The sequence below is a fragment of the Rhinopithecus bieti genome, unplaced genomic scaffold, assembly GCF_001698545.2.
Source record: "Rhinopithecus bieti isolate Rb0 unplaced genomic scaffold, ASM169854v2 scaffold_38691, whole genome shotgun sequence".
In the NCBI taxonomy this organism is placed as follows: Eukaryota; Metazoa; Chordata; class Mammalia; order Primates; family Cercopithecidae; genus Rhinopithecus; species Rhinopithecus bieti.
Window position 1 is genome coordinate 1,005,042 of NW_016816690.1, and position 27,912 is coordinate 1,032,953.

The 27,912-nt window shown below is 54.7% G+C and overlaps 2 protein-coding genes across 10 annotated transcripts in view; one reads left to right on the forward strand and one right to left on the reverse strand.

The window, feature by feature from the left end:
* Window positions 1-2,210: 2,210 nt before the first annotated feature.
* Window positions 2,211-11,124, forward strand: CORO6 (coronin 6). Of its 3 annotated transcripts, none has more exons than XM_017855104.1 (12): window positions 2,211-2,339; window positions 3,134-3,349; window positions 4,550-4,810; window positions 6,264-6,386; window positions 6,834-6,963; window positions 7,052-7,233; window positions 8,315-8,434; window positions 8,892-8,996; window positions 9,087-9,232; window positions 9,558-9,615; window positions 9,721-9,951; window positions 10,039-11,124. In XM_017855104.1, the coding sequence occupies exons 3-12, from the start codon at window positions 4,613-4,615 to the stop codon at window positions 10,162-10,164; spliced, it is 1,419 nt and encodes a 472-aa protein (XP_017710593.1). In that variant the 5' UTR covers window positions 2,211-2,339; window positions 3,134-3,349; window positions 4,550-4,612; the 3' UTR covers window positions 10,165-11,124. The 3 variants fall into 3 exon arrangements, with proteins under 3 accessions (XP_017710593.1, XP_017710594.1, XP_017710595.1); XM_017855105.1 differs by having other exon boundaries at window positions 4,611-4,810; XM_017855106.1 differs by having other exon boundaries at window positions 2,225-2,339; window positions 10,042-11,124.
* ANKRD13B (ankyrin repeat domain 13B) overlaps window positions 11,125-27,912 on the reverse strand; it is a 29,261-nt gene continuing 12,473 nt past the window's right edge. For 4 of the 7 annotated variants that reach the window (XM_017855098.1, XM_017855096.1, XM_017855102.1 and 1 more), the window contains exons 2-15: window positions 18,362-18,497; window positions 18,129-18,253; window positions 17,999-18,044; window positions 17,243-17,386; window positions 16,962-17,151; window positions 16,816-16,882; window positions 15,483-15,564; window positions 14,224-14,288; window positions 13,868-13,998; window positions 13,601-13,791; window positions 13,309-13,461; window positions 13,044-13,207; window positions 12,895-12,971; window positions 11,125-12,499 (exon numbers count right to left, since the gene is read on the reverse strand). In XM_017855098.1, the coding sequence (XP_017710587.1) occupies window positions 12,271-12,499; window positions 12,895-12,971; window positions 13,044-13,207; window positions 13,309-13,461; window positions 13,601-13,791; window positions 13,868-13,998; window positions 14,224-14,288; window positions 15,483-15,564; window positions 16,816-16,882; window positions 16,962-17,151; window positions 17,243-17,386; window positions 17,999-18,023 (1,518 nt within the window). In that variant the 5' untranslated portion in view covers window positions 18,024-18,044; window positions 18,129-18,253; window positions 18,362-18,497 and the 3' untranslated portion in view covers window positions 11,125-12,270. Of the gene's footprint in view, window positions 12,500-12,894; window positions 12,972-13,043; window positions 13,208-13,308; window positions 13,462-13,600; window positions 13,792-13,867; window positions 13,999-14,223; window positions 14,289-15,482; window positions 15,565-16,815; window positions 16,883-16,961; window positions 17,152-17,242; window positions 17,387-17,998; window positions 18,045-18,128; window positions 18,254-18,361; window positions 18,498-19,186; window positions 19,220-27,912 lie in introns of those variants that run through there. The other 3 variants (XM_017855103.1, XM_017855097.1, XM_017855099.1) reach the window with 3 other exon arrangements.

Below are 27,912 nucleotides of genomic sequence, written 5' to 3' on the forward strand. Positions count from 1 at the left end.
TTACTGATGTGCTCCGCTGTTTTAAATGTGAACTTGTGCGCAAATGTGCAGATTCAATGTTCTTGTTACAGATTGAATAAATTTTATTTTGAAGATGAAACGTGTACTTCATCAGATGCAATAAAGGAGGGAGGTGCTGGAGAAAGAGGGAGGGTCAGAAGAGGAAACACAGTGAACAGCTGTAGTTTTCAATGATTGATCCCAATCGTGTCACCCTGAAGAGAGAGCTGAGCCCCAAAATAAATGAAACACCTCAGCCCACTGAAAATTTCTAAAAACGGGACATGAACATCTTGAGATATTTAGTGGTGCCATTCATCACATACAAGGCAGGGCTATCATCTAGGAAGAGCTCAGTTTCCAGTTCCCAATTGCTAACAAAATTTGCTGAAGTTTCCCCCGCTCCCCCCACCAAAAGAGAAAAACTGCTTTGAACTAAAGTCAGCCTGCTTCATCCTGAATCATCCATATCAAGTGGGAGGGGCACAGTGCTGGTCTTTAGCTGGAGTGCATGATGGTGAAGGTAAGGGCTTTCACAAAATATTCTAAGGATCCCTGGGATCCCTGACCAATCTAGATAAGCTCAGTCTTGATTTTCTAGCCAAAGCAGATGGACCAAATCATGGCTAAGTTGCCAGCTACCTCATCCAGAAAATGGCTTCCTAAAAGATGAAATCTATGACTGTCTTCTATGGATTGCCGTTCAAAGCTAACAGTTCAAACGGGAGGCACGAAGCCCAAGTAGCTCCTTTCCTTGATTGGTTCTTCTTGCCTTAACTCTGCCCACTCCCAGCTCTGCCAGGCCTTGGCAGCCAGAAGAAGGCTAGAGGGCAGGGCCAAGCTACACCAGGCCCAAGCAAATATCTGAATCACTGTACTCAGAAAGCACCGCCCTTCCTAGATGATGGAACTGAAGGGAGCATGCATGGAAGGATTCCTGCTTCCTAATCCCAAGCCCTTCACTCTAGAAGGGAGTCTCCTGTTCTCTTTAAAGAGAAGGAGGGTAGGGTAGGGGAAATGCCATTTCAGAGGAGGCAGCACATAAAATCCCTACTCTGCTAAGGAGTGGCGCAGAGTTGGAAAGAATCTGACCCAATCCTTTTCAGAGAGCTGTAAAAATACGGCGATTGAGCCAGGACTGGAACCAGTTTTTTAATTCATTCCAGGCATCCTTCCCTCTGTGCCACACAGTATAAACTCTGTTATGCTTTAGCTCAGCACTTGTGAGATAAAGTGGCACTGTCCTTCAGGGAGAGATAGAAATGCATGCTGCTGAAAGGCATGGACCAGATGCCAGACCACGTGGGTAAGAATCATAGCTACATCAACTACCTGTTGAGGTTGTGATGGGTAAGTCACCTAACCTCTTTGTGGCTCCATTTCCTCAACTGTTAAATAGGGATAATAACAGTACCCACCTTAGAGGATTGTTTTTTGTTTGTGTGTGTGTGTGTTTTGAGACAGAGTCCCACTCTGTCACCCAGGCTGGAGTGCAGTGGCACGATCTCAGCTCACTGCAACCTCCGCCTCGCAAGTTCAAGCAATTCTTGTGTCTCAGCCTCCTGAGTAGCTGGGATTACAGGTGTGCACCACCACACCTGGCTAATTTTTGTATTTTTAGTACAGATGGGGTTTTGCCATGTTGGCCAGGCTGGTCTCAAACTCCTGACCTCAGGTGATCCACCTGCCTCAGCCTCCCGAAGTGCTGGGAGTACAGGCATTAGCCACCCGCGACCAGCCTAGAGGATTGTTAAGAGTATGAAATTAATACGTATAAAGCCCTTAGAACAGTGCCAGTGCCTAGCACATAAGCATGGGTTATTGTTGTAAAGGAGCAACTGAGTCACTCAGGTATTTTCCTCCTAATCATGTGCCTGGAATCTTTAGGTAAAAGAGAGATGACTCATGTACCCTCATACCCTGTCCCCGCACCCCTATGCCAGGAGTTATTTCTGGAGCACTCGCAACAGTTTTTTATTCTGTTCCCCTACAAGCCACTGACTCTTGATTTGATTCTATCCCTACAAGCCACCTGGACTCTTCCCGAGAAACAAAGGAGCCTTGTGGGGCCCTTCATGGTTTCTACCACCTTCCCTCCCTTTCTCCCCAGTGCTGGTATCTGCCCTCCGGAAGGCTGTGTTCCATTCACTCGCTCCCAGGTGTGCCCTGGAGAGTGGGAAGGAATAACTGGTCCCAGATGCCCCTATGATCCAAGGGAAGAAATCCAGACAATGTGAAGACACTAGGTAGACTGGAGCTACGGGACTGGTTGGTCTTCACTGGCTGTATTTTGATCAGTTTACCTTTAATCTCCTTGACCTCGGTCAGCATTCAGTTCTGTGAGTATTGGGGGATATGGGAGAAGCTAACCTGGAACACAGTCGGGCACCAATTCAAACAAGGCCCAGAAAACATTAGGGGTCTGGCCTCTGGGCTGGCTTCTCTGACCCCTAAAATGTGACTAGAGACCTGTGCCAGCCTCTTCCCCCGGCATCTGGAGGGGAGGGAGCGTCAAGGTGGGTTCACTTTACACTCGGTCCTCTCCTTGGTCTTTCAGCTCCTTCCTGCCCTGCTCCATGGAATCCCCTCTAATGGGGTGAAATGCCTAGCACACAGCCAGCATTTTAGGTTTCTCAAATGATCGCTATTGCCATTCATAACAATAACATTCACAGCCCCGTGTCGGGCGCCCTCGCACTTGCCCTAGATCAGGATCAGCCTGGGACCTCATCCTCTAGGGCCTCTTTCCCCCAGGGAGGCCTGGACGTGCAGTCCCGCAGCCCTGGCCGGTCGGGACAGCTAAATTGGGAGCGCGATTGCGGCTGGAATGCGGGCGGAGGCACCTGATCTCGCACGGCTGCCGGCTCTAGGGGCGCACGCCCCCTCGCCGGTTCCCTCTCCAAGCGTCCTGCTCTGGGTCTGCGAACCCGAGCCTCCCCAGCTTACCCAGGAGTCACGGAAGGAGGGAAGGAGCGTGCGTACCCAGCACACAGCGGCACACTTACTTTTCTTGCTTCTCCGAGGCCGGCGGAAGCTGGGAGTGCAGTCGGGGGCGCTCGACTTTCCCGCCGCTAGAGGGGGCGGGGCAACTTTGGTTCTGGCCCCGCCCCTAAGCTAGTCCCCACCCCCTCAGGTTGATGGCAGCAGCAGCTGGGGCTGCAGCGGCGCCGGGCCCTGGAGAGCCGCAGGCAGCGGCCTGAGTGCGGAGCCGGACACCCGGGTCCCAGATACTACGGACACCCGGAGAGCCAGATCCTTCGCCCTGACGCCTTCTTCGGCCCCCTACGCACTCGGGCCCCCTCCGCAGAGGATTCGCAGCGTGAGCGCCCCGCAGCCCGCTCAGGACCAGGTACCCAGCCCCCCACACGCGGCCGCCACCGCAGCCGGCAGAGCGGGCAGGGTCCCTGAGGGGCGGAGGTCTGCGCCCCCTCCCCCCGCGCCGCCAAATTCGGTTTCGGGTTGGGTGGACGTGGTGTCTATATTTGGCCAGCGCTCCCGGAGGGCGCAGACACCTCGTCTCGCAAGAACGCAGTGCTGGGGCAGGAGGCTGGAGAAGGGTGCGGGGAGGCCGGGCCTCAGGCTCGGGGCCGCAGACGCGCCTTGAAGGGCACGCGGATGCTGGGGCTGGGTGGGGCAGGAGCCACTGGCTGGGGCTTTGGGAGTACTCAGTGTGTCCTTTAGAGAGGCCCTAGCTGGAGAAAAGGCACCACACCCTCCCCATCCCTGCAAATCTGGCCTGGCCGCGGAGGGGGCAGGGGTGGAGGATGGGGTTGAGGATCCCACCCCTAGAAGAGTTCACTAGGAAGAAGGCCCAACCAGGGCAGGGGACCCAGAGGAGAAACCAGACAAGCGTATGGTAGGCAAAAGCCAGAAGACCATGATCAGGGCTCCCTGGAGAAGCCAGTGCAGAGAGGAGTGGGAGAAGAGGGACCCACCTCACTCTGTGCTGCCACCCGTCCACCCACAAGGCATGGGATGAAAACAGTAGCAGAAAGGACTCAGGTTGGCTGACAGGAGGAACTTCCCCCTTGGCAGAGTTTTAGAAAAAGGCAAAACCCCATCTGCCTGAACTATTCCAGAGATGCGAGTTCGGGATCCTGTGGTGGTGCAGTCCTGGCCCCATACCTGGCTTTAAGCCAAGATCCAATGGTCAAGGCCTCTGCTTCTGGACAGGGTGCCTCTGGGAGCTACAATCACTTCCCTGAAGAGATGCTCATCAAGACTGTCGGAGCTGGGGTGGGGGGTGGGGATGGGGAGCGGGCAGTGTGGCATTGAGGCTCCTCCTAAAAACATTCCAACGTCCAGAAAGCTTTCAGTCCGTTAGGCTCCACAGTCCCCTCAGCCTGGGTCTCTATGGAGAAGTCAGGCCCCAAATCCTAGCCCCTTACAGTAAACAGCATTTTACACAGCAAAATAACTTTCCCATACTCTGACCACCTTGAAGAAAGCTCCCTGCTTCTAGGACCAGACACTATATGGACTTATACCTGACTCCTGGCCACATAACCCTTGTCATCAGCCACCCCTCCACTCCTCCTCCCTCCCACAGCTCACAGGACTAAGGACCAAAGGCATTTCTGGGCACTGAGATCCTACCTCTCTGCCCGCAGCTATGAGCAGACGTGTGGTTCGGCAAAGCAAGTTCCGCCATGTGTTTGGGCAGGCAGCAAAGGCCGACCAGGCCTATGAGGACATCCGTGTGTCCAAGGTCACATGGGACAGCTCCTTCTGTGCCGTCAACCCCAAATTCCTGGCCATTATTGTGGAGGCTGGAGGCGGCGGTGCCTTCATCGTCCTGCCTCTGGCCAAGGTGAGAGACCAGGGAAAGGAAGCAAGTGGGAGGACGCTGGCTGGGGCCCCTGGGAACTCCCGAGGCAGCCTGTGTTCTCACCTAGTTGCATTCCACAGTCAGGAGAAGTGTCTGTGTGGATTGTCTCCTCCCTATTCCCCAAGCCCTCAAGGACCAGAGGGGAGGCCACCCCACCCCACCCTAACATCAGGGTGGCCTACTCCCACTCCCTAGCCCTCCCACCTCTCCATGCACCACCCCATTCCCAGCAGGGACCAGGAGGGGAGCCGGGTGACAGAAGATGGTTGGGACACAGCGCAGCCAAGCCTGGCCAGATTCCATCACTGCCTCTCCTAATGCCGCATCCCCTCATGTTTTGGGTGTGGAAAACCTCCTCCCTAGCCCAAGATGACCATTTGATTAAGTCACATCTCAGAGCAGCAAACTGAGGACAGGGTCAGGCTCTATCCAAAGAGTCCCTGGTTACCTCCAAGGACTCTTGCAGTGAAGTAGAAAGAAAGGGAAGGGAAAGGAAGGGGAACATGATACATGAGGCCAGAGCCCTCCTTACCCTTAGGATGGGGACCAGGCAATGACTGCCATGTTAGCTTCATAATCTTAAGCCCCTTGGCCATCCACATCCCAAGGATGACTCCCCCCCACCCCCAAGGTATGACCCTGACCTGGATTCTGGCCCCTACACCTTGTTAGGGGAGGCTCCACAGGTGGCAGGGTCAGGAAGAGGCCTGACAAAGCCAGTGACTCACCCCAGACAATGCAGACACCATCCTGGGACACAGGCCCCAGGGCTCAAATTTCAGCTGGAGCTGCCTCCTCCCCAATATGTCTGCTCTTTCAGTACCACATAGCCACCCTCTCCCCCACTGCCTGGTCTGGACCAATGCCTGTCCCTGCAGAAGTCTCAGAACCCCCACAAGCAGCCTGTGAAGACCAAAAAATAGGTGGGCCCCCAGCTCCCATTTGGGGATAGTAGGCACCAGGACTGCTTGCTGCTTGTGGTTCCAAGGTGAAAGTGGTTCACAAGGAAGAGATCTGCCAAGGGAGCCAGGAAAGGGCTGTCCAGCACTACACTATTACCTCACTTTGACCTCTTCCACCAGGAGATTCCCACAGACATTTCAATAGGAGAACAGGCTGAAGAACAGCCTCCTCCAAGTAGGTGTCTTTGGAAGCGCACTGGACTGGAAAGTTCAAATCTCAGCTCTATGAGTATCTTCTTGTGTGTCCTTGGTGAGGCCATCTTACCTCTCTGTGTCAGAGTCCCTAATATTAAACTATTTCAACTCTGCCTTCAGTAAAGTGCAGCAAGTGGACTGGATGGGGTTAGAAATGTGGAGAGGGATCTGCAAAAAGAAAATAGATAATAGGGAATTGAGGTGTAAGCAGATCTGCTACCCACCCCCCAAAAAACACACAGGAGTGTAGTCCCACATCTTCCTCTCTAACCCCTCAGACAGGGCGAGTGGATAAGAACTACCCACTGGTCACTGGGCACACTGCCCCTGTGCTGGATATTGACTGGTGTCCACACAATGACAATGTCATCGCCAGTGCCTCAGACGACACCGCCATCATGGTAGGAACCAGGGGGCTACTGCTGGGCAGTTGAGCAGGGGAGCGGGGAAGGCTGCCTCACCTGTGCTGGGGAAGGTGCTAAGGGTGGTAATAAGGGAGGTGCTGGGTCCCAGAGCCCTGCCCTGCCCAGCTCCCAGACTATTTTTAGCTACATGCCTACCCCTTCCCAGGATGCCCTGCTTAGGACTAATTATAGCCATGGCCAACCAACGTGGTGCCTGCAGAGCAGCAGGGCAGTGCTCTGAAGTCTCCCTGCTGGAGTGAATGGGAGGTCTCTGGAGAGCTGGCAGTGCCCCCTCCTGGCTCTCAGCTGCTTCTGCCCTAGGCATGCGCCACCGCATCTTGCCCTGCATTTGACCCTTACCACTCAAGAGAGCCGGTAGGGAAGGAGTGGAGGGACACGGTGGCTCCTCATTCCACCTACCTTATGCGTTTTCTTCCTACCCAGGTGTGGCAGATTCCAGACTATACCCCCATGCGCAACATTACGGAACCTATCATCACACTTGAGGGCCACTCCAAGCGTGTGGGCATCCTCTCCTGGCACCCTACTGCCAGGAATGTCCTGCTCAGTGCAGGTCTGGGGGCGAGGGAGGGGTCCCCCTTAGATGGGTGGGTGGTGGCAAAGGCGGGACCCAGGTGACCATGCCTGGCCACTCTGGGCAGGTGGTGACAATATGATCATCATCTGGAATGTGGGCACCGGGGAGGTGCTGCTGAGCCTGGATGATATGCACCCAGACGTCATCCACAGTGTGTGCTGGAACAGCAACGGTAGCCTGCTAGCCACCACCTGCAAGGACAAGACCTTGCGCATCATTGACCCCAGAAAAGGCCAAGTGGTGGCGGTGAGTGCCTGGCCTAGCCACTCCCCAGCATCCCCTGACCAGTGGCCGGCTGTCAGCACCTTGTACCCACCATTATCTGAGCCCCTGGTCCTGGCTTTCACCTGTCGCATCCCTGCTCCAGAGACTAGCCCTCTTCCCCCGTCTCTGCAACCACAGGTCTCTGCCCTAAGTAAGCCCCCAGCCTGCAATTCTCTGCCGGGCTCCTGTTCCCTCCCCTCCCTTGCATCTCAGAAGCTCAGAAATGGGCTCCTCGCTTTGGGATTGAGGAGGGGAGAAGCTGGAAACTCCACCCTCCCACCAGAACCTGCATGAAACCTGAGCTCCCGGACCCCTCTCCTCTCAGCCGGCACCCAGACGCATCTTCCAGGGTCTGGGGCCTGACACTGGCTGGAGGGCTGGCCCTTTCTCCTTGTGGACCCGCTGGGCGGGGGATGGGGGGCAACCCTCGCACGTTGCTTATCCCAGCCGGGTGCCCTGGGTGGGCGGAGGCTCTGGCCTCGCCGGCCTCAGTCTAACCTGGGGTGCGGGTGCGTGGGCCGCTTGCATGTCTGCGTGGAGCACAAGCGCCGAGCGCGGTCGGGCGGGCGCGCGGGCGCTCTAACCCACTAACCCCGTGAGCAGGAGAGAGCCCGGCCTCACGAGGGCGCCCGCCCGCTGCGGGCTGTCTTCACCGCAGACGGGAAGCTGCTCAGCACCGGCTTCAGCAGGATGAGTGAGCGGCAGCTCGCGCTCTGGGACCCGGTAGGCCAGGCCGCGCCGTGCGCGCTAGCTCGCTCCTTCGCTGGGTCAGCCAGGAGCGCCTTCCCGGGCTGTGGCTGGCGCCCAAGAGGCCCGAGCTGAGCAGGGAGCTGAGATCGGCTGAGAGCCGCGTGCTTCCTGCTCTCTCCAGGCCCGGATGCTCTCCAGGTCAGGGGCCAGCCGTGGCCCCGCAGGAAGCTGAATGCTTAGGCCCTTTTTGTCTCTTCCCCGCCTCCGCTCCTCCACCCCGGACACCCAAGTCAGCAAGCTGGTTGTTCGTCCCTCCATGCTCCTCAGAGCAGGCGGCTGGGTGATGTCCCTCCCTGTCTCCCCCTCCCCCCAGGAGAGGTTTGCGGCCCACGAGGGGATGAGGCCCATGCGGGCCGTCTTCACGCGACAGGGCCATATCTTCACCACCGGCTTCACCCGCATGAGCCAGCGAGAGCTGGGCCTGTGGGACCCGGTAACGCAGCTGGAGGCTTGGGGTGTGTGCCCCGGGGACTGGCATCACGGGAGAGTGGCCAGGCGCCCCCCACCCGCAGGGCATGCCCACCTGGACAGGACTGAAGGCTGCTGCCACCCCTGCAGCGCCTGCCATTCTCACACCCACCCCTCTGCCCAGTTTTGCTGCGTCGCGTGAAGGATCCTGCGCTGGCGCCCCCACCTGGTGATGCCGAGTCCCTGGGGGTGGTTTGCTGTGACTGCATGCGGCGCGCAGCGGGTATATGTGCCGGGGAGGAGGAGGGATGTGCGCAGGGGAGGAGGAGAGATGTGCCCAGGGGAGGGGCCTACAACTCTGGTCACTAGAGGTTTGGGGCATACGGTCTGGGAAGGCCAGGAACCGTAAAGGAGCTTCTGGGGGTCCCGAAGTAGCACGGGAGGGTGGGGCAGGGCTGGTCACGCCTCCTGTACTCGGGCAGAACAACTTCGAGGAGCCAGTGGCACTGCAGGAGATGGACACAAGCAACGGGGTCCTATTGCCCTTTTACGATCCCGACTCCAGCATCGTCTACCTGTGTGGCAAGGTGCTCACGGCCGGGCAGGGAGAACACGGGGCTGGATGGAGATATGGAGGGCCTTGTCCGGGCGCGCCCCTGAACCGACTGGTTTTGCAGGGCGACAGCAGCATTCGGTACTTTGAGATTACCGACGAGCCGCCTTTCGTGCACTACCTGAACACGTTCAGCAGCAAAGAGCCGCAGCGTGGCATGGGTTTCATGCCCAAAAGGGGACTGGATGTCAGCAAGTGTGAGATCGCCCGGTCAGCGGCCTTGGCCCCTCCCGAACACCTGCCCGCCTCTGTCCCCCACTCACGTCGGGTCCTAGCCACGGGGCTTCCCCAGTAATGCAGCTCTTTGGAAAAGGGGGAAAGGGGGATAAGACAGTTCTGTTTCAGTGCCAGATCCACCGCTCACTAGCCTTACATTCTCAACTTCAGTCTTTTACTACAGAACCAATAATGTGTGTAATGTGCAATATGCATGGTAGGCGCGCAGCAAGTGTTGGCCTCCAACCCCCTTGGTCTTAGACAGGAGAAGTTAAGGACGTGGAAGTCTGCGGGGGTGCTGAACCCTGCTCCCTTATAGGTTCTACAAGCTACACGAAAGAAAGTGTGAACCTATCATCATGACTGTGCCCCGCAAGGTGAGGGGCCGGGAGAAGGGTTGGGCAGGGCTACTAGGCGGAAGGGAGCGGAGCAGGCCCCGCACCCCTCTCACGCAGGTCTCCCTGTCCCACCCAACCCCGCAGTCAGACCTGTTCCAGGACGATCTGTACCCGGATACGCCGGGCCCGGAGCCGGCCCTAGAAGCGGACGAATGGCTATCTGGTCAGGACGCCGATCCCGTGCTCATTTCGCTGAGGGACGGCTACGTGCCTCCGAAGCACCGCGAGCTCCGGGTCACGAAGCGCAACATCCTGGACGTGCGCCCGCCCTCCGTCCCCCGCCGCAGCCAGTCGGCCAGCGACGCCCCCTTGTCGGTAAGATCGACCCTGCTGCACCCTGGCCCAATCTACATCTCCCCCTACCGCCCCTATACGACACGGCCTCTCTGTCCTCCGCCCCAGCAGCAGCACACCCTGGAGACGCTGCTGGAGGAGATCAAAGCCCTCCGCGAGCGGGTGCAGGCCCAGGAGCAGCGCATCACGGCTCTGGAGAACATGCTGTGCGAGCTGGTGGACTGCACGGACTAGCCCCGCGCGCCAGGCAGGCGGAGCGGGGCGGGGCGCACAAGCTCGGCCCCGCCCCAGCTATTGGTCCCGGACTCCGGACCCCGCCCTCTTGGGCTGGGGCCGGGGGCGGGACTGGAAGGGGAACTCCGCCCCTCACGGGAGACCATAACTCTTGGAGCACAGGGGAGACCCACGTCGGTCCGGCGGAGGCTGGACGGCGCGCCTCGTCTAGGACTCGGCTGGAGCTGGCCTAGGGAGGTCTGGGGGGGGGGCCCAGCAATGGTACTGCACGGCGAGGTGGTGTCCCCCTTTGTCCTCTGCCCAGGGCAGGGAAAGTGCTTAGTATTTACGCGATGCTTGGGGACATTGGAGCCTGAGCTTGACCTCAGATGGGTGGCGATTTGATGGGTCCCCCCAGGCTGGGGAAAATGACAGCGCTTCTCCTAATCAGCTCACTGGTTTCCATCACCCCGAGTGGTAAACCAGATGGGCGTCACCCCAGTTCTGCAGACACATACACATCCCGTTTGCTGCAGAGCCGGACCCAGTGGTTACACCCACAGAGGTCTGTGGTAGAGAGCTCTCTTCCTTCTTTTCAGCGACAGGGGCGAGGGCGGCTTCCTCGCGGCAGCCCCCGCGGAGAAATCTCGAGAGAAGTGGCATGAGGAATTAGGTTCATCACAAATACACACACACTGCCAACCCTCTGCTGTTGCCTCTCTCAGAAAAACAAGACGTACTGAATGAAACATTTTACTAAGCGTTCAGTCTGTGCCTCCTGCATGGGTGGGAGTGAGGGGAACAAGACCCCCAGCCTCTGCAAATGCTACCCCCAGGCTCCTGGGAGACCTGGCGATGCACTCCTGGGCTCAGGGCCCACCAGGCAGTATCTTACCCTAGCGCTCTCCCCACTCTGAGGTTCAGAAGGACCCCAACCCACAAGGTAGGCGTTCCCCCCAGTAAAGTCAGGTAGCAAAAGCCTCCGGTTTGAAGCCTCTTTTATTTGTGCCTCAGAATCAGTCTGGTGCCCCTGGCATCAGGGAAGGGGGTGGGAGGAACAGTTTCTCTTTGTTCTTTTCTTCCATCCCTTTTTGTGTCCCTTCTGAGCCTCAGGGGCTGAGCCGGGAAGGCCCGGGACAAGGGTGTGCGGTGGGCCCCTGCCCCTAGCGGGGTCTGTGCTTCTCTGGGTGGGTGAGGTGGGGCAGGGGAGAGCCGGGGGTTAGCACCATTGGATGAAGGGTTTTAGAGTCAGTCTCCGTGTGGGGGCAAGTGGGATGTACAACCACAGAGGCTAGCAGCAGCTGGTGGGAAGGGGTGGGGGTGGTGCCAGGGCCCTTTGTGTCCAGTCTACTCAGGTCTAGTGCTTACCCAGCCCAATATGCTCCCCACTCTCTGAGGCACCATGAGGGAGTCAGGGCTTGGCCAGGTCAGGGGGCTACCTTGGACACACTCCCTGATCACAAAAAAAAAAAAAAAATGTGCCTTGGGGGATGGGACTCCAACTTCTGGCTGCCCAAGGAGAAGCTGGAACCACCCTGAGACCCAGGACGGGTGTGGGGGCTGGGGGAGCCGGGTACCCCGGTAAGTGCACTTGACGCTGAAATGCCGGGGTTGCGGGGGGGGGCTGGGCCCTAGACGTGCTGGTTTGTGTCTGGGACAAAGCAGCGACACAGCACGCGAGGAGCTCAGCTGCCCCCCAGGAGTGAAGAGCAGAGATGCAAAGGCTTCAGGGGCAGTGTCCTGGAGTGCGGTTAGTGAACAGAAATGCGGACCGGCCACAAGGAGCAAGGGATAGGGACAGCGCTCCTCTAAGGATTCATCTCGCCCTCAGGACCGCCTGGCTCCGCCCCAGGACAGATCTGAGCCCAGGGGAGCGGGCTGGGGAATCAGCATACAGCAAAGCAGGGGAACCAGGCCGTGCCAGCTGCCTCCAGGGCCCTGGCCTGGGAAGGTACCCCGCGGCCATGCCGAATCCCTCCCCGAACCGTGCCTGCTGCGCTGCTGCACCGGCAAGGCAGTGGCTCCAGTCTCCAGCAGCCATTCTGCAGGCGCGCAGGCCTAGGTTTGTCTGGCTCCTGGCCCTGGGCGTGGCGCACGTGGCGCAGGCGAGGGTCCCGGCAGGGGGCGCTACTGCTCGGTCAGTGAGAGCCTAAGGATGCGCTCCAGCTCCTCCTCCTCCTGGCGCGCGCGCCGCCGCCGCTCCTCCTGCTCCTGCGCCGACAGCTCCATCGCCAGCCGCAGCTGCTCGTCGTAGCTCCGGAACACGTGGCCGCTGGAACCTGGCCCTGAGCTGGACCGAGGGCTGGGCACTGACGCCGGGGGCGCAGGCTGGCGCTGCGGCGTGGGCGGGGCACTCCTGGGGGTGGGGAAGGAATGTCGCGGGCTCCCGGGCGCACCCACCCACCGGCCGGGGCCAGGACACGGCGTGGAGGCTCCAGGACAGCCCAGGGCCACCACCCTCTAGTGGAGGCCGTCAGTCCTGCGGCGTCCTGGCCCCCACCTGGTCGTGGGGGAGCCCAGCCCCTACCAAGTTCTCCCCGTCAATGCCTGGGGAGAGTCTGAACGCCGCGGTGAGGCCTCGATCCCTGCCCCCTGACTGCCGCCTTGGAGCCAGGAAAGAGTAGTGGCAGAAGCCATCCCGATACCAGAAGGGTCCCTGCCGAGGGCCCCACGGGTTCTCCGGGCTGTGTCCTGGCTTAGGGGAGACAGGATCCTCTCCGGAGGATTCTCTCCGGCCCAGCGGGCACTGACCTGTCCTGTCGGCGACCCTCGTAGGACATGGGGTGGGTGCCAGGCTTGCTGTTGGTTAGCGCCTCCCAGATGGTGACCTGCGGGAAGGCATGGGCATTAGCCATGGCGGCGCCGCAGTCCCGTGGACGCGCGCGCCCGCGGAGACGCACCTGGTCATACTCACTGCCCGCCTCAAGCAGGCTCTGCTGGATGGCGAATTGCAGCAGGTCGTCATCGTCGTCCCGGGTCGCCGCCTCCCGCTGGCCGCCCATCACGCTGTAGCCGCGCGGGGCCTCGAACAACGCCGGGGAGATCTCGCAGCCGCGGCTGGAGGCTGGGGGCGCGGGGGCTGGATCAGGCACGGCCGGGCAAGCCCCTCCCACCCACCCCGGGGAGAGCCGAGGGGCAGGCGTTCTCGCGGGGAGGGGGCCTCACTCGTGGAGCTGGAGCTGCTGACGCTGGAGGAGTCGCTGCCTGGGGAAGGCGTCTCGCTGCTGGGGCTGCCTCGCACCGATGGCACCGGCTCGTCACAGCCGTTGAGGTTCCCGAAGGTGATGCGTGCGTTGAGGATGTGGAAGATCGGGATTTCTGAGGATGAGGAAACCATCAGGCACCACCACCCAACCCCTCACACCTCACCCTCAGCCTCAGCCCCGCCCCGCCCCAACCTCATCTAAACCCTGGCCCGCCCGCCACTGGCTCAGGAGAAATGGCGGTGCAGTCTCACCAATCTTGACCGGGAAGCCAGGAGGCAGGCGCAGGGTGATGAAGTCCCGGAGCTTGGCAAAAAGCGCATTGCTGACGGCCATGAGGTCAATGATGGGGGCCACCTGCTCACACAGGGACAGGGGATGCTCCTCACACAGCCACAGCTTGGCCTTGAACCTGCCCCCACCAGATCCCAAGGGGTGAGGGACACTGCAGGAAGCCATGGCCTCCCAGCATCTCCTGGAGCCCCAGCCCCCCACCCTCCCAGCACCGGCAGGGGCCTCACTTCTGTGTCTTGGTGGTCAGTTCCATGGGGCGGCCCATATCACGGTTGCCCAGCTCAAAGTTGGGGTTGAAGTATTCTTCTGCAGTGATGGCAGTGGGGTTGGCTTGGCTCAGAGTCTGAGTAATCAGGGTCTGTACCACATGGGGAGGGGCCCAGGAGCTCCCCTCAGTTCCTGATGCCAGGCCAGCTCATTTGCCGTCACAGGGCCCCCAAGCTGTCCCCTCTGCCAGTGTGGCATTGACATGGCCTTGGGCATTGTGGAAAGGAGGTCCACATGGGCCATGCTAAGCCTCCCAAGCCTCCTCCTGAGCCACATCCACACCCCTCCACTTATGGGTACCCCTACACACACTCACCCCATTTTGGGGGCCCCCGTGCTGCTCAGCGATTCCCAGGAAGGACTGCAGAGGCGTCTTACAGCCTACAAGAAATGTGGCATCTCAGAGGACACCGTAGCTCCACACACACCTGGACACCTCATCAGAGGTGACAGCACCCAAGACCTAGGAAAGAGGCTGCTTCCTGGGGTGGGGCCTGCTCACCCAACCACATACTCAGGCACCTTCACCTGAAGAGGACTGAGGGCTCCAAGGGCCAGGGGCCAGGGCCTCTGTGAGCACAGCTTAAAACAGTAAAAAGTGGCCGGGCGCGGTGTCTCAAGCCTGTAATCCCAGCACTTTGGGAGGCCGAGACGGGCGGATCACGAGGTCAGGAGATCGAGACCATCCTGGCTAACACGGTGAAACCCCGTCTCTACTGAAAATACAAAACACTAGCCGGGCGAGGTGGCGGGCACCTGTAGTCCCAGCTACTCGGGAGGCTGAGGCAGGAGAATGGCGTAAACCCGGGAGGCGGAGCTTGCAGTGAGCTGAGATCCGGCCACTGCACTCCAGCCTGGGCGACAGAGCCAGACTCTGTCTCAAAAAAAAAAAAAAAAAAAAAAAAAAGTAAAAAGTAGGCCCAGGGCTCAGAAGCAACTTCCAAAAGTGCTCCTCTCCAGCTCGGTAACCCTGGACAGTAAAACGCCTGCCCCGGTAGGCGTTGTGGGGTGTGCATGTGCGTGTGTGTGTTCTGCTTCAGGCACTTCCATAGGCACCTCGATGGCACTGTGGGGTGTGCATGTGCATGTGTGTGCTCTGCTTCAGGCACTTTCATAGGTATGACTTCATGTTGTTCCCCTGTGAGGTAGAAATTATGCTTTTTCACTTCGGACACAGTATCTGGTACCCAGAGAATCAGGTGTGGCATCAATGGGCATACAGAATCTATGGCAAGGTCCCCTGACTTTCTAACTAGGATATGTCCCACTGGACTAGAATGGCCAATAAATGGCATACATGGCATTTCTCTCCCCTCCCAAATTCAACACCGACATTAGTAATCACTTGCAGCATGCCTCTCCACTGAACCCAGATGAGTCCTTAGAATCTTCTTAGTACTCTAGGAAGCCACTATCCATCATTAGGGCTTGGCACCTGAATTAAAATCTATTGGCCTGAATAAAGCATCCAGGCTCTTGCTAGGATGCCTGTGGGGATACTGATGGAAGCACTGAAGTGGGAGCTGGTTCCCGCAATCCTGCAACACCTCTCCCCATCCACCTCTGCCTCATTACCTTTGACCTTGCCCTTGTGCTGTTCTGAAAGATGCTCTGTCCGTGTCCGGGTGATGAGCTCCACGTTGGATGCTCCATACACCTAGGGACAGATAAAGAAAGGGCTCATAGGCAGTTCTGGTCTTACCCTGTGTCTTACCCCCAAGGGCATTGGGATCACTCCCTGTAGCAAAGGGTCCTGGAGAGACTCTGCTCCAGGCTTTTGGATAATATATGAGGTCATTCATTCATTCATTCACTTATTCATTCAACAAACATTTTTTGAGGAGCCTTTCTGTGCCAGGCATTGAGGTAGGCATCAGGGATACAGTAAACAAGCCAGACATGATCCCTGCCCTCCTGAGACTTACAATCTCTATAAGGAGACAATAAAATGGAGTTACAACAGCATGGTCCATGCACTGGTGGGGGTAGCACAGAGGCCTTCCCAGCCTACAGAAGCAGGGGAGGCTTTCAGAGGAGATACCACACACAAAACCCACGGCATTTGTTAGGTCCTGCTTTCATGTCATGGGCAACATAGGGGTCCCAGAGTAACAGGCAGAGCCTTATTATTATTATTTTTTTTTAGATGGAGTCTCTCTCTGTTGCCCAGGCTGGAGTGCTGTGGTGCAGTCTCTGCTCACTGCAACCTCCGCCTCCCGGGTTCAAGTGATTCTCCTGCCTCAGCCTCCCGTATAGCTGGGACTACAGGCACCTGCCACCACACCCAGCTAATTTTTGTATTTTTAGTAGAGACGGGATTCCACCATGTTAGCCAGGCTGGTCTCAAACTCCTGACCTCAGGTGATCCACTCATGTTGACCTCCCAAAGTGCTGGGATTACAGGCGTGAGCCACCACGCCTGGCCAGAAAGTCTTTTTAGGGATAAAGGCCTGACTCTAGGATCAGGCCAGCCAGGATCTGAACCCCAGCTCTGCCACTTAGCAGCTGTGTGACCTTGTACAGGTCACAGAACCACTCTAAGCCTGTATTTCCTCATCATAAAATTGACCAATCATCCCTATTTCCTGGGATTGTTGTGAAGACTAAATGGGATGCCAAGGAAAGGACTCAATCAACATGCACAAAATGGGAATACTAATAGAACAGCACCTACCAGAATGGGTTGTTGTGAGGATTAAGTGTATGTGTGCGTGTGCACATGCCCTGTGTATACATCCATACATCCATATAAAATACCAGAGCAGTGCCTTGAACCCAAATATAAGTGCTTGACCACGCTGCATTGCTTCTGCACCTCCAGGGCTGGGGAAGGGAGGCCAGAATCCCCTGCACAGCTTGCTGCAGACAAGAGTGCAGCTGGGCTGGCAGCTGGGAGCTGCAGCCTCACCTTAGCTTCATACCCATTCACCATCTCCGTCTTTTCACTGCGCCAGCCCAGAATGCCAGTCTTGTTCCTGGGGAAGCAGAGTGGTCCAGCTGAGGCAGGCCCCCCACCGGGCTGGGTCAAGGTTGACCAAGGCCATGCCCACCCACCTCTCAAAGGAGATATTCTTGGTGTCAAGCTGCGTGGTGACGACAGGCGCGGTGAGCCGGCTCAGCACCTGTTCCTCGGTGGGCTGAGCAGCAGCCAGTAGCAGGTCCCGGTCCTGCCCAGCCAATGCCAGAGTCTCTGTGTACACCACCCGGCGGTCGTGGTCAATCTCCATGACCACAGCGCTTGTGTCTGCCAGCCACGGAACAGCACAGGGGGTTCAGGGGTGGTCTGGGGCTGCTTCCCATTGTCCCCACCCCGCCCCACCTCCTGCCTGCCTGACCTTGGCCCCTGAAGACAAAGCTGCGGTTCCCTCGCTGCCAGGTCATGTGGTCAAAGCCCAGGAGCGTGGTGTCTACCCTCAGGTTCTGGCCGCTCTTCCACACTTTGTAGGTGTCACTAGGGCAGATCTTGGACACCAGGGGCACTGGTGGAAGCGGAGGTTGGAGGTGGCTTTGACTAGTCTGGCCTACCCAGCCTGGGCCAGCTCAGGGCATGGGGTTTGGGATCCATGTGGCCAGGAATGGGGGAGGGGACTGATGAGAGAGCAGCCTCTCCTCCGAAACCCCCTCCCTGGCCAATGTTGACCATACTCACGCAGAAGAGCAACCTGAGGTCGGAACGGGCGTGTTTCTGTCACCACTAAGTCCCTAGTGTCCACCATTTATTAATTCATTCACTCACTCTTTCATCCATTCTTTCAACAAATATTTATGAAACACCTACTGAGTGTTCCAGCCACTGGGAATACAACGGTGAAAAAGACAGGACTCCTGCCTTCTCAGAGCTTACCTTCTAGCAAGGAGCGGCAGGTCATGAATACAGTAAGCAAATCATGACACAGTGAAGAGAATAATACTGGAATCAAGACAGTATCTGGGGCAATCTGGAAAGGCCTAGCTGAGGCAGTAGCCCTGAGCTGAGCTAAGGGATGGAGAGAGCCACTGGAAGAGCTGTGAGAACACATTCCAGGCAAGGGAGCAAGTGCAGGACCTAAAGTGCGAGAGAGCCCAGAAGCGACCTGCTGCAGCCCGCTTACCCCAGCTAGTGAACTCCCATTTCATCTCCACGTAGAAGTCCTGGGCCTGGAGGACGAAGGGGAGAGAGGCTAAGTCTGCACTGGAGAAGGGCTCAAGGGCTCCCATGGAGGCTGAGAGGCTGGGCCTCACCTTGCGCAGCTTCTCCAGGAGCACGGGGATGCCCGCCAGCCGCTTCACCACCCGCTGGTAGTCCCGGTACCGCAGCACCAGCTGCACCAGCTCCAGGTCCCGCGTACTCACAGCCTCCTGGAGCACTGGGGGAGGAGGAGGCAAGGTCACAGGGCAGGACCCTTCAGCCAACCATAGGTCTATGATGCTGGGGAGGCCCCGGCTGTGGGGCCGGGGTGAGCAGGGCTGCACACCTGTCCAGCCGCTGCGATTCTCCCTGCCCACGTCTGCGCCGTGCGCCAGGAGCACACGGGCACACTCAAGGTGCCCCAGCGTGGTGGCCAGGTGCAGGGGAGTCCGGCCGCGGGGATCCAGCTGCTCAATGTCCACCTGGAGGAGGAGGAGGAGGAGGAGTGGAAGATAATAGCCCCAGTCACTTCGGAGACAGCCCTCCGGAGCCCGACAGCCCTGGAACAGACAGCAGCCCCCACCCCCTGCTGGGGCTGCTCTGCCTCGCCAACCTCACAAGGCAACGGAAAGACAGACACTATGAGCTGGGGTCAGGTGGATGGAAAGGGGCTTAGAAGACAGGACAGAAAGTAACTCTGGAAGGGGGAGGGCCTTCCCTCCCTTCCTGTCCACCAAGGGCCCCTGGTTGGGTCCTCTCCTCCAAGGCCCAGTGGCCTGCCTGCCAAGAATAAGCCTGGGACTGAAGTGGGGTGGCAAAGAGGCTGTTGGCCAAGGAGCTCACCTGGGACCAGACCTACCCTAGGGGTCCCAAACCACCTTCAGGAAGGGCTACCAATTTAGATCACTGACATTATCATTGCGTGAGGTTTAACAGTTATAGTGATAGACAGGAATGAAATAACAAACCCACGGGATTCCTACAGTTTCACAACCAGGTCCTGCGCGTGTGGGACACTATGCATTAAAATTTGTACAAATCCTATAGTTTTGTGAATAACATGATTACATTGCATGAGATTTTTGTTGTGTGATAAAAGTGATAAAAGCTTTGTTTTGTGTGTGTGTGTGTGTGTGTGTGTGTGTGTGTGTGTTTTGAAATGGAGTCTCACTCTGTTGGCTAGGCTGGAGTACAATGGCGCAATCTCCGCTCACTGCAACCTCTGTCTCCTGGCTTCAAGTGATTCTCCTGCTTCAACCTCCCGAGTAGCTGGGATTACAGACATTCGCCACCACGTCTGGCTAGTATTTTGTATTTTTAGTAGAGATGGGTTTTCACCATGCTGGCCAGGCTAGTCTTGAACTCCTGACCTCAGGTGATCCACCTGGCTCGAGCTCCCAAAGTGCTGGGATTACAGGTGTGAGCCACAGTGCCCAGACAAAATCTTCTTTTTTTTTTTTTTTTAATGGAGACAGGGTCACACTATGTCACCCAGGCCGGTCTCACACTCTTAGGCTTGAGCAGTCCTCGTATTTCAGCCTCCCAAGCAGCTGGGATTACAGGCTCCTGCACCTGGCTTAGAAAGCATATTTGTTAAACATAAGTTTTGTTTGTTTGTTTGTTTGTTTTTTGAGACAGAGTCTCACTGTGTCACCCAGGCTAGACTGCAGTGGTGCGATCTTGGCTCACTGCAACTTCCACCTCCCAGGTTCAAGCAATTCTCGTGCCTCAGCCTTCCTAGTAGCTGGGATTACAGGCGGGCGCCACTATGCCAGGTTAATTTTTGTATTTTTAGTAGAGATGGGGTTTTGATATGTTGCCAAGGCTGGTCTCCAACTCCTGACCTCAAATGATTCGCCTGCCTTGGCCTCTCAAAGTGTTGAGATTACAGGTGTGAGCCACTGAGCCCGGCCTTAAACGTATTTAAATATATTTCAAGAGTCTAGGACTTCTAGTTAAGAACAGTGAACTGACAGGCCAGACGTGGGGGCTCACGTCTGTAATCCCAGCACTTTGGGAGGCCGAGGCGGGCAGATCACCTGAGGTTGGGAGTTTGAGACCAGCCTGACCAACATGGAGATACCCCATCTCTACTAAAAATTCAAAATTAGCCAGGCATGGTGCCTGTAATCCCAACTAATCAGGAGGCTGAGGCAGGAGAATCGCTTGAACCCGGGAGGCGGAGGTTGCAGTGAGCTGAGATCGCACCATTACACTCTAGTCTGGGCGACAAGAGCATACATAACTCCATCTCCAAAAAAAAGAACAGTGTACTGACCACATGCATGTAACTCCCTCCTCTCCTCCTCAAAACTTGATTAAAATGCCAATAAAAAGGCTTCGACTTCTATCATAATAAATGAAATTACTCTCCCACCATAAACAATGAGAAAATTATTGCTGCAAAATATATGAAGGCCGGACACAGTGGCTCACCCCTGTAATCCCAGCACTTTGGGAGGCAAAGGTTGGAGGATTGCTTGAGCACAGGAGTTCGAGATCAGCCTGGGCAACATGGCAAAACCCCATCTCTACAAAAATACAAAACAATTAGCCGGGTGTGATGGCCTGTGCCTGTAGTTTCAGCTACTCGGAGCTACTCGGTGGGAGGATCACTTAAACTTGGGAGGTGGAGGCTGCAGTGAGGTACCATCACACCTTGCAGTCCAGGCTGGGTAAAAGAGTGAGACCCTGTCTCAAATACACACACACACACACACATACTCTATATAGAAAATATACGTAAAGAGAAATAACTGTTTTTAGAAGTCCAGAACTGTGATCCTTGAAATAAGGAAAATGAAAAAGGTGAGCTCTGTAATATCCCTGGATTTCTGCCTGGAGGAACATTCCAGACTGTAATTCAAGGAGGGGAAGCCCGAACAGAGCATGGTGCTCTTCCTGGGTTGAGAAGATGGAGACAGGAGTTCAGGGAAGCCAAGGTACTAAAAGTTGCAGGACAGCACAGTTCTGGAAAGGAGTAAACTACTCAAAAAACTCCAGAAATCTGCACAGGGGTCTCTTCGAGTTTTGCTGGATACTAAACTACACATATGTATAGTGAAACTCAGTAATACTATGCAAAAAGGAACAATAAAATGGTAAATTCTCAGAGCTCACCAATGGCAGGGAGATAATCAAGCTCCAGCCTCCTAGAGTGCAGAAGTATATTTAATCAGACCCCAGAAGGGTTATGCCTTAGTAGTAGAGCTAAACTATCCCTAGAGAAAAGGCTCACCTAGACCCACTCTAACAAATTAAAAATTAGCCTCAGGCTGAGTGCAGTGGCTCATGCTTGTAATCCCAGCACTTTAGGAGGCGGAGGCGGGCAGCTCACCTGGGGTCAGGAGTTCAAGACCAGCCTGGCCCAAATGGCAAAACCCCATCTCTACTAAAAATACAAAAAATTAGCCAGGTGTGGTGATGAGTGCCTGTAATCCCAGCTACTCAGGAGGCAGAGGTACGAGAATCACTTGAACCCAGGAGGCGAAGGTTGCAGTGAGCCGAGATTGCACCACTGCACTCTGGCCTCGGTAACAGAGCAAGATTCCATCTCAAAAAAAGAAAAGAAAAGAAAAGAAAAGAAAAGTTAGCATCAAAGGCCAGGCATGGTGGCTCATGCCTCTAATCCCAGCACTTCGGGAGGCTGAGGCAGGCAGATCACTTGAGCCTAGGAGTTCAAGACCAACCTGGGCAACACGGCAAAACCCCGTGTCTACAAAAAATACAAAAAATTAGCCAGGTATGGTAGCATGTGCCTGTAGCCTCAACTACTCAGTGACTGAGGCAGGAGGATCCCTTAAGCCCAGGAGGTTGAGGCTGCAATGAGCTGAGACTGGGCCACTGCACTCAAGCCTGGGTGACAGAGGAAGACTCTGTCTCAAAAAAAAAAAAAAAAAAAAGCCTCAAAAAGGTCAAACTGATTTGCAAGTAATTTACCTAGTCTGCCTGAACAAAGCCCAACACTCTTTAAAGGACAATAACAAATCCAGATGCTTAACGTCATATTTACAATGTCCAACATTCAGTTAAAAATTACTAGATACAGCCAGGCACAGTGGCTCATGCCTGTAATCCCAGCACTTCGGGAGGCCGAGGCAGGTGGATCATGAGGTCAGGAGATCGAGACCATCCTGGCTAACACAGTGAAACACCGTCTCTACTAAAAATACAAAAAATTAGCTGGGCGTGGTGGCGGGCGCCTGTAGTCCCAGCTACTCAGGAGGCTGAGGCAGGAGAATGGCGTGAACCTGGGAGGCGGAGCTTGCAGTGAGCCGAGATGGCGCCGCTGCTCTACAGCCTGGGCAATGGAGTGAGACTCCAAAAAAAAAAAAAAAAAGAAGAAGAAGAAAATATAATCTATAATCAGGAGAAAAATAATTTCATAGAAACAAGACTCAGAAGTGATAAAGATGATAGATGGCTCAATATACTCAAGAGTTTAAAGAAAACATGAAAAGATGTTCATGAGGAGAGAAATGAGAGGTATAAAAAAGCCAGTGGACCATCTAAAGATGACAAGTACAGTAACTGAAATGAAAAATTCACTGAATGAAAATAACAGCAGATTAGATACTGTACAATTTTAAAAATCAGTGAATTTGAAGACAGCAATAGAACTTTCCAAACTGAAGCACAGAGGAGAAAATAGTACTGAAAATAAAGTTGCCTGGGCTTCTATAGTCCCAGCACTTTTGGAGGCCAAGGCGGGAGGTTGGCTTGAGTTCAGGAGTTTAAGACCAGCCTGGGCAATACAGCGAGACTCTGTCTCTACAGAAAAAAAAAAAAACAAAAAAAAAAAACACTTTTAAATTAGCTGAGCATGGTGGCAAGCAGCTGTAGTCCCAGCTCCTCTGGGGCTGCAGCAGGAGGATCCCTTGAGCCCAGGAGTTTGAGGCTGCAGTGAGCAATGATCACGCCACTGCACTCCAGCCTGGGCAACAGAGCAAGACCCTGCCTCTATGGAGCCTCATAATCTGTAAGACATTATCAAGCACTCTAACATATATGTATTGGAATCCCAAAGGATGGAATAAAGAAGTAGGACAAATAAGACAAATTTAAAGAAACAGACCCAGTATGGTGGCTCATGCCTGTAATCCCAGCACTTTGGGAGGCCAAGGTGGGTGGATCACAAGGTCACTTCAACACCAGCCTGGCCAATATGGTGAAACCCCGTTTCTACTGAAAATACAAAAATTAGCCAGGCGTGAGGGTAGGCACATGTAGTCCCAGCTACTTGGAGGCTGAGGCAGGAGAATCGCTTGAACCTGGGAAAGGGAGGTTGCAATGAGCTGAGATCGTGCCACTGCACTCCAGCTTGGGTGACAGAGGGAGACTCCATCTCAAAATAAATAAATAAATAAATAAATAAATAAATAAATAAAACAAAAAAGAAAGAATGTCCAAAATTTTTTTTTTCTTTTTTTCTTTTTTTTTTTTTTGAGACGGAGTCTCGCCTCTGTCACCCAGGCTGGAGTGCAGTGCCAGAATCTCAGCTCACTGAAGCTCCACCTCCCGGGTTTACGACCATTCTCCTGCCTCAGCCTCCCGAGTAGCTGGGACTACAGGCACCCGCCACCTCGCCCGGCTAGTTTTTTGTATTTTTAGTAGAGACGGGGTTTCACCGTATTAGCCAGGATGGTCTCGATCTCCTGACCTCGTGATCCGCCCGTCTCAGCCTCCCAAAGTGCTGGGATTACAGGCTTGAGCCACCGCGCCCGGCCCAAAATTTGTCTAAATGTGATAAAAACTACTATGGTGGGTTGAAGAATGGTGCCCCTCCTAAGACATGTCCACATCACATTCTGACCCTCAGAGCCTATGAATGGGACCTTATTTGAAAAAAGGGTCTTTGCAGACATAATTAAGGATCTCAAGATGAGATAATCCTGGATCACCCAGGGGGGCCATAAATCCAATGACAAGTGTCTTTCTAAGACACTCAGAGAGGTGAGAAGGCCATGTGAAGATGGAGGCAGAGACTAGAGTTCTGCAGCCACAAGCCAAGAGGGTTGTGGCCCAGTCACCAGAATCTGAAAGAGACAAGGCAGGACTCTTCCCTAGAGCCTTTGGAGGGACTGCCTCCCTGCCAACATCTCAAATTTGTACTTACGTCTCCCGAACTGTGAGAGAGATTTTTTTTTTTAGATGGAGTCTCACTCTGTCACCCAGGCTGGAGTGCAGTGGCGTGATCTCGGCTCACTGCAAGCTCCGCCTCCTGGGTTCACACCATTCTCCTGCCTCAGCCTCCCCAGTAGCTGGGACTACAGGCGCCCGCCACATTTTTTGTATTTTTAGTAGAGATGGGGTTTCACTGTGTTAGCCAGGATGGTCTCGATCTCCTGACCTTGTGATCTGCCCGCCTCGGCCTCCCAAAGTGCTGGGATTACAGATGTGAGCCACTTAACCTGGCCAAATATTTGTTGTTTTAACCCACCTAGTTTGTAGTAATTTGTTGTGGAAACTAATACCAAGATAAAGCCACAGAACCAAGAAACTCAATGAACCCCAAGTAAGACAAACACGAAGTAAACTACACCAAGGTCCATCATAATCAAATGCTGAAAACTAGTGGTAAAAAGAAAATCCTAAAAGCATTCAAAGAAATGAGGTCCATTATGTATGGAAGAACAAATACAGGAAATATTACATTCTTCTCATCAGAAACCATGCAAGCCAGGAAACAATATAATGAAATCTTTAAAGTGCTGGGGGGAAAACAAAACAAAACTTTCAACCTAGAATTTTTTTTTCCTCTAATCCAGTATGATTGGTATTGACCTAGAATTCTATACCCAGTGAAAATATTCTTCAAAACTGAAGAAGAAATAAATATGTTGGCAGACAAACAAATACTAAAAGAATTTATTGCCAGATGTGCAGGAAATGTTCAAAGGAGTTCTTCAGGTGGAAAGAAAATGATCCCAGATGGAAACCTGAATCTGTACAAAGGATTGAAGAGTGCCAAAAAATGTTAAATGTATAAGAATGTCAGGAGGACAGGCACAGTGGCTCACGTCTGTAATCCCAGCACTTTGGGAGGCCGAGGTGATCAGGTCAGCAGAGGTCAGGAGTTTGAGACCAGCCTGGCCAACAGGGTGAAACCCCATCTCTACTAAAAATGCAAAAATTAGCTGGGTGTGGTGGGGGATTCCTGTAATCCCAGCTACTAGGGATGCTGAGGCACATGGATTGCTTGAACCTGGGAGGTGGAGGTTGCAGTGAGCAGAGATCACACCACTGCACTCCAGACGGGGCAACAGAGAGAGACTCTGTCTCAAAAAAAAAAAGAATGTCAGGCTGGGCGCAGTGGTTCATGCCTGTAATCTTTGGGGGCCGAAGTGGGCAGATCACTTGAGCCCAGGAGTTTGAAACCAGCGTGGGCAATGTGGTGAAACTCCGTTCTACAAAAAAACACTAAAATTAGCCAGGCGTGGTGGTGCATGCCTATAGTCCCAGCTACTGGGAGGCTGAGGTGGGAGGATCCCTTGAGCCAGGGAGCGGAAGGTTGCAGTGAGCAGAGATCATGCCACTGCACTCCAGCCTAGGCAACAAAGCCAGATCCTGTCTCAAAAAAAAAAAAAAAAAAGTCAATAAAATATTTAAAACCCACAAGAATAAAGAGATGTCAGAGATGGGAAACTTCAACACACTTGAGAACAGGGAAAGTGGCTAGGGCCTCACCAACTGACTTAGGGGAGCCAAGGAAGCCAAAACTAAAGCAGCCACAGAGGGAAACGTCCATGTAAGGAGCAAGCCGGATGACCCCCAGCCCCCCCTGAAAGGTGTAGGTAGGACCCGCAGGCAGTGGGGAAGGCAGAGGTGGAGGTGAGGCTACAGCTGAGTGCAGGGAGGCTGGTTACAATTCAGAGCCCCCTGGTTCCCTTCCCAGCCTCATTAACCCCTTCCTCACCACAGGACACCAGGGGTTTATTCTCTGCAGAAATTGGGCATGAGATGCTCTGGACTCAGGGGCATTGACCACAGCAGAGGATGAGGTATGGTGCTGAAAGCCAGTGACCTGTGAAACCGCAGCCCCTTCCCTGCCTGGGTCCTGAACTACTGGCAGCCAGGTCACACCACCACCACCCTATCCACCCGAGCAAGAAGTTGTCCCAAAGACCTCAGAATACAGACATCTGGTGACCCTACAATGAACAGGCCAGCCTGCCACCTGATCACCTTACAGTAGCACCCACACATCTCTGAACTCCACAGCCCCATTCTTAAATATGATCCAACAGCCGGGAGAAACCGGACACTTGATGAAAGCTTCCCATGTGAAACAAACCAAAACATACAAATTAGATGCTAAGAACCCAGAGGTAATTCTCTCGATGCAGGGAATAAAAGAAAACTCTTTGGGGGAAAACAGTAATTTACATCCTCAGGAAAATATAAAAAGATCATTGAATCCATGAAACAAAATGGGACAGCCTGGTTTTCCATGATGTCTCCTGCCTTTTCTCTTGCCTTCTTCATTCTGGAAGTGACTTTCTTAACTTTTCCTTGTTTTCTGCATTCCTGGACAGCTGCACTTGCCCCGTAAACAGTAAACATCACCTGAATTTACTTCATTTTCAGGTGGAAAAAAAAAAAAACTTTGAAACTGTCTTTATCTCCTCTTTTTCCCGCACCCTCCACATCTAACCCATTAGGAAAACTTGTAGGCTCTGCCTTCGAAACAGACCTAGAAGCCTCCCAGTTTCCACCACCTTGCAGCTGTAGCCACCCCATCTCTCACTGGCAGCTCCTCACCGTCTTTTTGCTGCTCCCCTGGTTCCCAAGCTCTATTGTCCATCTCACTTATGGCAGCTAAAGTCATCCTGTGTAGTGTTACTCAGGTCCTGACACTCTTTAGTTCAAAATCTTCCAGTGGCTTCCCATAGTAGTTAGCAGGGAATCCAATGGCCCCAGACTTCTCTTTGAACTCATTTGCTCCACACTTCGCCAGCGACCTTCCCTGGAACGTTCTCCAGGGTCCTCCAGAGAGCCCCAAGGCTTTCTCCGTCCCTTCACTCAGGCTGCTGCTCAAATGTCACCTCCTTAGAAAAGCACACCCTGATAGCCCATCTGAGGTGACAGCTGCTATGGCTCTATCCACTGCCCAACCAAGTGTGCCTGTTTAGCACCTCCTGCACCTGGAACAAAGCCCCATCAGCCAGGTCCCTGTCTGCTTTGTTCACTGCTGGTTCCCCACTCCCCAGGCAGCACTTGGCACATAAATATTTGCTAGACAAGTGCATAGAGTACTAGGCTGAGGGGGCACGAGGAGGAGAAGGTAATTAACCAAGAAATCATTGCAGAAGTATATTGTTTATGCACGGGAGGCTCAGGTCTGTAATCCCAGCACTTTGGGAGGCCAAGGTAGGTGGATCACTTGAGCTCAGGAGTTCGAGACCAGCCTGAGCAACACAGCAAGACCCCATCCCTACAAAAAAATACAAAAATTAGCCGGGCATGGTGGCACCTGTAGTCCTAGCTCCTTGGGAGGCTGAGATGGGAGGATCACCTGAGCCTGGGAGGCAGAGGCTGCACTGAGCCGTGATCACACTACTGCACTCCAGCCTGGGTGACAGAGTGAGAACCTGTCTCATTAAAAAAGAAAAAAGAGACGGGGCGCGGTGGCTCAAGCCTGTAATCCCAGCACTTTGGGAGGCCGAGACGGGCGGATCATGAGGTCAGGAGATCGAGACCATCCTGGCTAACACGGTGAAACCCCGTCTCTACCAAAAAAAATACAAAAAAACTAGCCAGGCGTGGTGGCGGCGCCTGTAGTGAGCCGAGATCGCACCACTCACTCCAGCCTGGGCAACAGAGCGAGACTCCGTCTCAAAAAAAAAAATCAAAAAAGAAAAAAGAAGGAGAAAGAAAGAGAGAGAGAGAGAGGAGGGG